This window comes from Crocodylus siamensis, chromosome 7 (genome assembly GCF_052110815.1).
Source record: "Crocodylus siamensis isolate JL-2025a chromosome 7, ASM5211081v1, whole genome shotgun sequence".
Taxonomy (NCBI): Eukaryota; Metazoa; Chordata; order Crocodylia; family Crocodylidae; genus Crocodylus; species Crocodylus siamensis.
The window spans coordinates 58,295,690-58,307,953 of NC_143401.1; the positions used below are offsets into that span (position 1 = coordinate 58,295,690).

Here is a 12,264-nt window from a genome sequence, read left to right on the forward strand (position 1 = left end):
AACCCTCTCCTTCATTGATGAAAGTTCTCTCAGATGATGAGGATAGATTTCATGGCATATAATGTGGAATAGCATAATGGTTCTTAACCTTTTTAAACTTGAGGAAAATGCCAGCTCTTAATTCTCAGTCTTGTGACTATGGAAGAATAATAAATAGAACAGTTTTTCTATTGAAAAGAACTCAGATCACAACAGGTCAGAATATTTCTAACACTGGATTCCTGTTTGGAATCTGTGCATTTGTTTTCTGAATCATGTTTGCTCTCTAACAACACTAACATTGTGCAGCACCCTTGAGAGGATTTTAAGGTACCTTAGGGTGATGCAGCACCCTGGCTGAGAATTGCTGCTCTAGCAAGACATCAGATGTGTTGAAAATTACTACCACTTACTACTTTAAATACTCATGGACCTTGCCTTCTGTTTGCAAAACTCAAACTTTGCTGAATGCTAAAGCCAAGATAATTGAGGCAAGTGGTAAACCAAAAAATGTCTTCTGCTACCCTGTTTATTTTTGTTTAACTTATTTTCTCTCTCCCTTATGGTATTTGTTTCTTCTGTTCCTCAGTCATTTCCGAACTTATTCTTAGCCATTAAATTCATAGGCTTTTAAGGTCTGACCATATTATCCTGCATCTAGTTTGACCTCTTGCTGAACAGGCCACAGAATTTAACATAAACTGTTTTTCAGGTCCCATAAACTGCTGTTGAATTTGATGGTATCCTTTAGGGAGAGATCCCTTCAGAGATTCCAAGGGTTGGATAATTTCCACCTCTTCTGGGAAGTTTTAATAGTTAAGTACTATTTAAAATGCTGTCCTCATTTTGTATTCCTAAAGGACAGGGAATGCTAGTTCTATACAATAGCTAATACATAATAGTACCGTATTCATTGACTGGGTGTTCTGCATGCTGCTATAATGCAAATAATATTGGGTGAGGCAAGGGGGTCACTCGCTATATTGCCACTTCTTGAAAGGTAGTGGAACACATTTGTCATAATTGGTCTTGAAAGCTGTGTTGCTTTATGGCTTTATATTTTGGTGACTGATCTTGAAATACTTCTATTTGCTTGTTGTGTGTCTGGGGGTTTTGGTAAATCCTCACTTGTATTCTGCTTTTTTCATTGAACTAGTTTAAATTGCTTCTGAGTCTACAAATTGTTACTAAAAAGATTCCTTACTGCAGGAACAAACTAAAGCTGTATTTTCAGACCACGTGTCCACTTAATTATATGCTTAATCATTAAAGATATCTTCAAAATCCAAAGCCCAGATGAACCAGAACTATTTTGGTAAACCACATAACAAATTACATCCTTTCTTTGTTGAAATTGACTCAGCAGTAGGTTTGTACTTAATTTCAGTCTAATGAGAAGAACATGCGTCAGCATTCCTACATGCATTAATTTAGTTACTGCCAGTAATTATATCAGCCATTGCTGTGGAAAAATGGTGCCAGAGTGAGAGGGAAAAAAAACATTGTTCTTGGAGTTTTTCAAATTCCTACCTTCTCTCCCTTCTCCATAGAATGAAAATAAAAAGGGCTTGGTAGAACTTTTATTGGGAGAAGTAGTTAGCTGTGCTGAGCCATATATTGAGCTAGTAAAAGGGGGTACATTAATTTGCACAAATAAGAATGTGTTTAAATATTTTTCAGCTGTCATAAAGCAGGTTTTTATCATATTTTGGTTTAGCTATTTCAGTTTTGTGAACAGATAACATATTGACTTTCTTAAAATTCTAGCTGTAAGAGATCAGAGGTAAACAGGAAGTTGAATATAAAATATCCACAGACTTGCACCAAGAGATATGCAAAACTGTTTTAATGATTAAAAGGGTTTCTGAGAAATAAATAATCCTTTAACAGGCATTGCTGGGTCTAAAACGCTTAACTTTTTGACAGGCTTAACAGATTTGTACGGTATAAATATTTATCTGTTATGGGATGGTCTTTTGGACCAAGCTATTGTTTTAAAAACTATCTGCTTTTTCTGTAGCTAGGGAGGGACCATAGATTAGCATTTTGAATCCTTTGGGTATTTTGCTGTCTTGCTCTGAAAGTCGTTATTGAGTTAGATAAATTATACCATTTCTTGTATCTAAATCGGTCTGAAACTGTATCTGAAGTGGGCATGTTTTCAGCCCGTGATTTTCATCAGTGTGTTTAATTTTCTTACAAAGAAAATACTGGATCCATATTTCCTTTTGAAAGTGAAGCTTTTTTACTGAAGTATGTAAAAATGAACTAATGAACCTAAATATTATGGGTAAAAGTCTCTATTAGAAATCAATTAATTAATTTTGCATCACATTGACACTCCTGGAACTGAGTTGAGTTCATGTTAAGTTCATACATGAATGTTTTTCCTTTGAAACTTTATATCATGTGGATTTCTTTGCCAACTGTTATAGGAATGATATTACTAATGTTCATGAGACTTTACCACACCTTCAGCTCTCTTGTGAAATACGAATTTTCATTTCTACCTAGAGATTACAATCTTTGCAATCTCCTACACCTGATGAAGGGTTTGTGCGCCCAGAGACTTACAAATAAAGAATTTTTTTGCAAATGGTTGGTCTAATAAAAGATATCGCCTCAGCCACAAGTTCTGATTCCTTGAGAACAAGAAGGAATCATCCCCCTAGCTGATATCAGGAGGGTTGTTGAATTTATCTACTCCTAGGACATTGTTAGCAATCTCTTGATTTTGAGGGTGATCTCTATCACAGTTCATTGGTGGGTCTTGAGGTCCTGGGACACAAGTTGGAATCTTTGCAGTCCATGAACAGCAGCTGTGTGGAGGAGACTTGATTAGAAAAAGAACTGTCCTTCCTGCCAAATCACCTTCTTTTTGCCTTGCAGGGAAGCTATAATTTGTACTCCTGCTGATTGGGACTAGGTAACCATCACCCGGCAGAGACAAGTCATGAATATAATATAGCTTTCATATCAAAGCTTGCTTTCATCTCTGTTGCTTTTCAGTAAAGGAAAAATATTTGCACCAAATCGGGGTTTTCTCAAACTGCTCCATAAGATCATTCCTTTAGAATGCGGAGAGAGTTCAGTTGCATCTTTTTGCTTAAACTTTGGAGGCTCAATTCTTAACTTCATACATGTTGTTATATGCATCTGGAACAGACAAAGTAATGTCTTGTAGGAGTTGTAGATGAATTCATTTGTAATCTGGCTAGTTTTACAGTATTACTGTTAGTACAAAGGAAGATTAAAAAACTGTTTGTGCCTGTAGTGCTCTGCATCAGAATGCTAATATATCCATTAATGGGACTGGCTGTCTCAGAACTGTGGAAACGCTATAAATCATTGCTGTAAAATAGTTATTGCTTGTTTCTGACTCATTTTGGAAGGTAGATGTGTAGTGACTCTGTTTTTCTGATTTGAATTATTGCAGTGTTTACATTTGAAATATGAGACAGTAGAATAAAGGGGTTGTGCTCAGTAGGAATGTGCAATCTTTTTATAATGAACTTGCAATACAGCAAAATTAAGTGGTTTTTCTAGCAAAAACACACCTGGTAATTCTTGTGGAACAGCCAATCTTAATTTTTCATCTACTCATTTTGCAATGATGTGAATAAAACAGTAAAGTGAAATTAGCAAGTGCAGAATGTCCTGAGATGACCGTTTTGGGAATTAAAACAAATTAATTGGAATGTGTGCGCACATGTGCGAAGTGGTATACTGCATCTGTTGAATATTGTATACTGTTTCATTGACTAGTTAATGTTGCACAGATTTAAAAAGAAACAGCAACTTCCATCTAAGTTTTGAAAAACAAATGTAAAAAACCCTTTTATTTTGAAGGAACTTGACATAAGGAAGGAAACTACTTTAGTTGTCTTGAATAAAATAAAACACAATACATGGTTCCCTTACTGTTTCTTGTAGGTTTACCATGTCTGCACTGACGGTTATGAGACTCAAAATCAGCACTATGGACGAAGCTTAACAAAAGAAACTATAAAAGATGGTAAGTGAATTTGGGTGTTGCTGCATATATAAGTGCATCTTCCACATGTACCTGTTCTCTCTCTTGCCCTGTTTTCAGTACTCAGTAAATATCATGTTCTTCAGATTTTCAGTTAAACAGGTTCTCTACATCTTTGTGTATTGGGTGATGCATCTACAGCAGTCTCTTATGGAATTTGAACTACTTGATAACAGTGCAAATTCACCTGAGTTATCGTTATTGACCTGACTAGCTCTGGCAGGCCATTGACTCCTAGACTGCTAATAAGGAAGCAGTTGTGGTAGACTATAGGCAAAGGTTACACTATCATGACGCAGTAGAATAATATGACAAGAGTATTTTAAATACCACCTCACATTATACTGTGATGTGCTACTGGTTTTATACGTTAACAGTGTTCATGTGGTTATAACACTGTGTGACTCAGCCTGTGGATAGAGAAAAAAGGGCTAGTTACCTAGAGAAGATGGAGCTTAAGCATCAACAATCTTGAATAGCTTTGATGTATCAAGAAAGGTGAGATGCCCACACCTAGGAGGTGTCCAGAGAAGATAAACATGACAATGGAAGAGCAGGCTGCAAAAAGCACCCTGGCAGTTCTTGGACAGAAGAGTCTGGGGACTGAGATAAGTGGAGGAGCTCAAGCCTAGGGAGCTGGAAAAAGTGGAAGAGGAACGGCTCAACATCTTTGAGGGTGCTCCAAGCTGTGTCAACTGGATTGGGGACAGAGGGACTCTATGACCCTTTTGGAGGGGGTAGAAAACCTCCAGCTCGGTTGCCTTTGCCCAATAAATGCATTTATTGTAGAGACTATCTGCTGAGTTGCTTGCAACTTTGGATTCCTTTCAGTCCCTTCCCAAGAGGAGGTGAAACCTCTCTCTCAGAAACAGAACTTGATGCTTGCTCCTTGAGTCAGGGCTGCAGAGAACCAGGGAAGTTGAGAGACCAAAAGTTCAGCATCTCAGAGTGGGAAAGAGCTTGCCCCCTTGCTCTAGAAGCCAGACCTGGGCTAGCTTCAGTGGACTCTGGCCATTTTTATACATGCAGGTGCTGCAGTGCTGGGTGCTTTGAAAAGTGCCTAGCGCTACAATGCTTACAGTTGCGTAAGCTGTGAAATGTGCATCAGTGCTGAGAAAATAGCTGCAGCATGCTTTTGAACTAAAAAGCATCGGGGGTGCTTTCGTTCAAAAGCACATCACTGCTGTTTTCTGCCTGTTGATGCACATTTCACCACTTATACAACTGCATGCGGCGCAGTGCAGTATTCCTCAGCGGTGGATCTCCAGCATTTCACAGGACAAAAATGTATGTGTATCAATGCCTTCTGAGACCAGATGAGGCAGGGCAGTCCCAAGCAAGCATTTGCCCTGGAGAACGCTCCATGACGGACATTTTACCTTTGACAGATCATCACTTCAGTAGATCAGTTATTCACAACTTGGGTGCCATAGCATTTGAAGCCCTCCCTTATGTTGCTGCCTTTGTTGCTTAAATTTTAACTCAAACAAAGTTACTAAAATAACCCTGACGGTGTCAGACAGGCAGTGTGGTGCTGAATAGGACATTTCTTTTGAAACCAGCCTGTTCTAATCTTCATTAAGTCAATACACTGTACTGTGTGTCTGTTTTTTGTTTTGCACCAGTGTACAATAATCACCATTTTGCATAAAATCTGCTACAACTGACATTAACATGTTCACCTGATCAGTCACTAAGAAACCAACAATTGCCTGAATGTACCTGCTCATCCCTGAAGTGTTGGTTTCCCCACACGATTTGAGGCACTTTGATAGAGTGACATGGCAGGTGGCAGGGACAGGCAATGGAAACCTTAACGGTGTCTGTAATACCACTTTGTAGATAATTAGTCCATTCTTAGTGCTCTGTTCTATTTACTAATTACCATGAAATTTTCTCTCTCCACCTCCACAAACAAGTGACATGCTAACTGTTTTGCATACAGTGGTTCTAATTTTTAAAAATGTTAAATGTACATCAAAAGAAATATGCCATTTGAATGGTGTTTTCGAATCTTAGTAATGCAGGAGGACTAAAGAGAAAATATTTTTGAATAGTGCTCTTCAAAAGTGATTTAAATGCGCTGTAATTTTAAATTATCCTAAAATCTTCCTTTTTATTTTTGCAGGAGTGTCCAGGTTTTTTCATAATGGATCCAGTTTGAGAAAAGATGCTATTGCTGCCAGCATTCAAAAGATTGAAAAAATCTTGGAGTGGTTTGAGAGCCAGGAGCAGCTCAATTTTTATGCAAGCTCATTGCTGTTTGTTTATGAAGGCTCATGTCAACTAACAAACACAAGGTTGAGTGGTGGCACATTGGTAGAAAAGAGAGTTATGCCCAAGGGGCTGTTACCAGATGGAGACATGCTGGAATTTAATAATAATATTAATGTAATAAATGCTACAGAGAATGGAAAAATAGAGGCCTCTGTTGGTAAAAGCTTCTCTAAATTTTATGCACTTCACAAAAATGCATACTCAAAGCGGCATCACAGTCAGATCTCACTAAAAGTTGAAAATCTGGAGCAAGACAGTGTATGGAAAAACACTTGCATTTCCCAGGAACATCTAAATGGAAACGTTCTACCCCAACTGGAAAAGGTTTTCTGCCATATGTCTGCAGAGATAAAGGAAAGTGTAGATGTAGACATCCGAATGATAGATTTTGCTCATGTGTTCCCTAGCAACACAAAGGATGATGGCTACATTTATGGTCTGAAGAATTTAATTACTGTACTTCAAAATATTTTAGATAACTAAATTCTTTGTTATGGTTTTTATTGGGGCCAATGCTAATGAAGAGAACCTACATGAAGGATTTCTGCACTGGTATGCTGTATAATTGGGTTTGTATTGTTCTATATTTTATTTGTCTTTGTACTTTTGGTAGAAGGGTTTAACTTTTTATAATCTTACTCAGGAAAATTAATTGGTAGTTAGTTTTGAAAGATAAAGATACTTAAGAAAGGTAAGCAGAGGTGGTGGATAATTGAATTAATATACTGAAACATACAGGTGGGCCAAATCAAAGGCAATTGTTATCTAATAATTAAGGCTTGAGTTGGCTCCCCATTACTGCTTTATCTTTTAGATTATTTCTGTCCACTTTTATCTTGACACTGAGCCATATTTGAATTAACGGGTTTAGATTAACTGAAAAACAAGAAAGGACAAACTGATGTGTTCAGTGTTGTCCTTGTATGTTTACCACATTCTTAAAACTGGAGTAACCCTATTTTGAGAGAAATTCCTGTTTAGATTCTGTGTTCTGACTTGGCAACCAGCATATCAAGAGGTGCTTCTCTATGAAATGGCACAATATTGCTGTATTCCTAAAAACTGGTCGAGGCTTCTGCTTTTTCACGGACAGGCTTTAATGTACATTCATAGGCTACAGTGTAGTTCATGTCAGAGTTGTTGAAATGCTGGACTAGAATCATAAAACAAAGGTTTTAGTTTTATAATTAGACTGGGAAATCATATCTAATCTATGTTTTAAAAAGAAAAATCTAAAAACTCCATCTTGTTTCTAATATAAAACTCTGAAGCCTGTTCAGAAGTATGTCTTCTGAAACATGCTAGAAATTATTTTCTGGAAGGAATTTCTGACACTGAGTAAATGGAGGATTGGAGTGCTCCTTTCTTCTAACAATAACTTAAGCAAAATTAACAAGAATGAAAAACTTAAAAGGCAGATTTAAAGGGAACACTTCATATTGTGATTTCCTGTGGTTATTTTATGAGACACTGGGCCTGATGTGCACATGTGTGCAGTGGTCTTTTTTTAGTAAGTGTCCAGAGTTCCACTGCAGAGATGCCCCACATGGAAACTGAGTAGGCTCCAAGCAGGAACAGGAGTGTTTATAAGTGAAAGAATTTAGCTTTTAACCAGGAACCCCTTCTTTCACTTTCATGGTATTTTTTTTTCCATTTACACCAAGGCTAAAATTGATCTGTTTGTTACTGACAGACAGGTAAATTATGTAATGTGGTGTCAGACCTGTATTTGCATACAGGCAAAGTTAAAATATTCACATGCTGGCATTGTAATAAAATGTCTCAGTTGTAGTTGGTGTGCCTCTTTTCATGCTATACATGTTGCTATGCAATATAAGATACCATGTAAAGAGGTGCTTAAAATGTGGCAAGTACTGTCAGAGGTTTTCATACCTTATGTCAGAGGTGTAAAACACCCAAATTGGTTGGAATTCCATATTTATTACCATATCTCAATGTGGATTTACTGTGGCATTATGTCTTTGCTGCTTTTTATGATGTCTTGCACTGTGCACTTGTTCATATAAATGTATCTGCAAATTTGGTTGATTGAAATTAGGTTTTGTATTTTGGAAAGAGAGAACTGTCTTTTTTAAAAAATATATGTTAATTAAGAGAGTTACCTAATTGGAAGCAAAAATATAAAAGGTCAGACTAAATTGTTTAAAATTTTAAGTTAATATTTGGTAATAAAGTGTCAACATAAGCAGTTTACAAAGCAAGATATGTTTAAAGTTCGAAAAAGGGCAAATGCTTTGAAACAGTTGCTTTAGTGGAAATGTTATGTTTAGGGGAAGGCTAAAGGATAATATTCCAACTTTTGGTGATATTTTCGTTGTAGACATGAAATTGAAACTCACTGATGTATTCCTAACTCCCTGTGAACTAAATTAAGTTATATCCTGGAAAACTTGTATGTTCTTTGCTATAGTGTTCTTGTGTTTTCTGTCCTGATTTTGTTCTGTTCCTCTAGTAATGCTAAATTAGTTTAGCCTCTTAATGGCATCTTCTTTTATAAATTCAGGAAAAAAAAGGGAAACCAGCTCTGCAGCTATATTTTAATTCTTACGTCTCAGCTCTAATTCATCTCTCCTGGGTATTAATCCGTTCATGCCAGGAAAATCGGACATGGGACTCGGAGAAGCCAATTATTGGAAAAATGATCTGTGTTCTCCCAGTCAGCAATATAAGCGCATTCTCCTATCTGTACTGTAAGATATGTCTTCAGTGTTTGAATGCTTTTCTAGTGTTAAATATGCTGTGTTGATTATGGCAGTGTTTGTAATGCACTTGGAATATTGTTAAATCGTCAGTTTATTTTGAATAAAATAATCAAGTAACTATCTTTTTTTAGCAGTAATTATTGCAGATGTATTTTTCTTACTTAAAACTAACTTGGAAGAACCTCAGATAAAATACTAGTTAGGTGCAACTACAAGCTTGCAGAAGTGTCTTTTCGTAGTATAAGCCAACAAATGTATTTCATGCAGAAATTCGGGGTGTTGTGGGGATATGCATTTTAGATTATTGGCATCTTGTACAGGTCAAATCAACATTTATAAATTTGTATTTGGAAATGTAATTATGACTGATTTTCAATATCTTGACTTTTTGGTAAACAGATTACAAAAACTAGATAGAAAAGAAGGGAGACACTGATAGCTAGGCCATGTTGTGGTACTGATTCTCTTTTTGGGTTTAACTCTCATGTGAACGATCCCTCTGCATTCCTTTATGAACAGTATAGACAACAGATTAAGCTGCATAGATGTCTTTACTTAAATAGTAATGAAGCCCTATAGTGATTTCTGCTAAACCAAACCAACAGCATCTGCCTCCTGATTAGAATATTACCTGCTCATAATTGTGCGATTTAAATTTGACTGTTTTTGATTTAAGCAATAAGCATTTGTTTTACTACAATAATAAGTAGTCAAAAGAGTAAAGTAATGAAAGTACTGTTTTTAAAATAGCCTTTGTATAGATGGTCATTCTAAAGACTTTCTCATTGGTAAACTGGGGGAACGGTGTACAAGCTTACCTAATAAGAGTTTTGTAACAAGGCATTTATATTCTTGGTATTTTTGATACAGGTGGAACTTGCTGCATGGATTCAAATGAAACCAGAAATTATTATGGCATTTTAACCAAGATGTTTTACAAGCTAAAATGAATGAAACATCCTGTGTATATGATGTTTAATCATTGGAGCTTGCATTTTCAAACTATTTGCTTCTTTAGTGAATGGTTAGATTTGTATTTTTGCTTCCACGTAACACTACAATTCCATACGTACTTAAATTGTCTAGTAAATTATGAACACATAACTTTGTTTTAATTAATCAGGATAAACGGAACTAAAAGCTAGAGGGCATGAACTAGTGTGCATTACTTTTTCTAGTAATGTCAATATGTAATGTATACCTAGGTCTTCAAACATGCTTTTCTTGTATGTAGAGAGTTCTTACTTGACTGAATGGGGTGTTGTGGATTATAAGTGTTTGAAAGCTGACCTTTTAGCCCATTATAACAAAAACAAAGAAAAAGGGAAAAAAAGAAAAGGAAGGGACTGTGCCAGAATATAAGTATTTGTTTGCAACCAAAGCTGTTTCGCATCATCAAAATATTTATTTATTTTTTGTCATTTGAAGTAATATGAAGTTGAAGAGAGGAAGAAAGGGTAGCACCACTAAATGTGTACGTGCGTGCATGTCATTTTCTTTTGTAGAAACTAATTTTAGTGGGACTTTTTTGTGACTGACCAGTTTAGTTTAAGAGCCTCCTAGTCCACATCTACCATTTAAAAAAAAAAAGTTGTTTGCCTATTTGTTTACAGTTATTTGCAATAACCTTCCCTTTTGAGTGCCTTCACCTCCTGCTTTGGTACTATTAGTGACCTCACATACCTAACACACCTAAGATATGCACCTGATGCATCACAGTGGAATAACTTGATGAGGAGTCTCTTTGTAATAAATGGATGTCTTGTCTATGTAAGTAAGGTGCAGCTATTGAAGAACATTGCCAAAAATGCTTTAAATAATAGTGGGAAGTGCACGTTTATATTTGTCACCATCAGGAAATTCAATGAGATTATGATTTTGAAATATCTGGTTGGGGGACCGGGTTTTTAAGTTTTCTGAAACTGGATTTATGCACATTTTTAAAGAGAATGAACGTCTCGGAGCATGTTGCATGAAAGAAAGTTGTTTGAATGTAATTTATATTACATTTTGGGCTTGAGCTTATTACACTAATATAGCAAGAACAATGAAGGTTCATAGTGTGCAACAAGTGGGACATTTACTGTATCTTGCAATGTAAGTAATTACTACACATAATGCCCAAAGGCCTTGAGGCCTATGGTATGTTACTGCTCTTCGTTACCCATAGAAATGCAGCGTATTGTAGTAACATGTTTCTTGGGAAATACATTCCATTCCAGCTTCATAGGTTTTGGTACTGCACATTTGTTGTTGCTAACAGAAAAAGCAGTGAACAAAAGAACTTCCAAATGACAAATATTTGCAACACTTCTGAAACTGAGCTGAAATAATTGATGATTTTTTTTTTTAATTATAGGGAAAATAATATTCAAGAACTATTTCTCCTGTAATTTTCATAGAAATAGGCCCTACATATTCCTGTTGGAAAGTGTTGTAGAAAGGAGATTTTGCCAGGGGGTGGTAACCAGGGGCAAATACGTTCTTAATTTGTACAAATCTGTTCAAGTTGATAATTGTAATGAGTTAATATTTCTAAGTATGACTTGTATTGTATCTGAATATAAATGTAACTGAGGTGCACAAAGGCACTTTTTAATACTCTGGGAACTGTACTGGAAGATATATGAAAGCATGTGAAATTGCACCTACAACTGTTAAATGTTGATTCCCCCCCTTTTTTTAACTGCAGTTCTAAGTTGGTTTTGTTTTTTCATAGTGAATGAATGTACCTAGGCTGGCCTAATTTTCTTTGGTTTAAATGTCCAAATAATGTCACTATCTTTTTATTTTGTACATTTTTGGCTGTAATTCGTCCTTTGTTTTTTGCCTTTATTGGTTTTTTGGCGGGGGGAGGGTGACTATTGTTAATGTAGAATCTGCTTATTTTATAGAAAAGTCTAATGAGCTCTATATCAACTTTTGTAATTTAATTTTAAGTGATATTTAGGGTAATTCTAATAGCTGTATATTTGGCAAACTATTAAAATTTTCTGCAACTTAATTTTTGAATTGCTTCATTTTAATATAGTTTCTTAAATATGACAAGAAACAAAAATTGCACTTTATTCTTTCTGCTGCATTTGCCCATCTTTTACTTGCCTTTTCCTTCATGTCAGCATACCACACAATATCAATCAATTGGAAGTTATACGCTCTCTTTGTTTTAGCACTCCTACAGCCCTGGAAGGTGTTACACTTACCAGTGAATAAATAATCCTGCCTATGTTCAAGTAATTAATGGCATGACAA

General features: G+C 35.9%; 1 protein-coding gene across 2 annotated transcripts in view; it reads left to right on the plus strand.

The window, feature by feature from the left end:
* Positions 1–12,016, plus strand: part of IPMK (inositol polyphosphate multikinase) — a 57,032-nt gene extending 45,016 nt beyond the window's left edge. For both annotated transcript variants that reach the window (XM_090057520.1, XM_090057522.1), the window contains 2 exons: positions 3,913–3,994; positions 6,141–12,016. In XM_090057520.1, the coding sequence (XP_089913646.1) occupies positions 3,913–3,994; positions 6,141–6,772 (714 nt within the window). In that variant the 3' untranslated portion in view covers positions 6,773–12,016. The remainder of the gene's footprint in view (positions 1–3,912; positions 3,995–6,140) is intronic.
* The last annotated feature ends 248 nt before the right edge of the window (positions 12,017–12,264 follow it).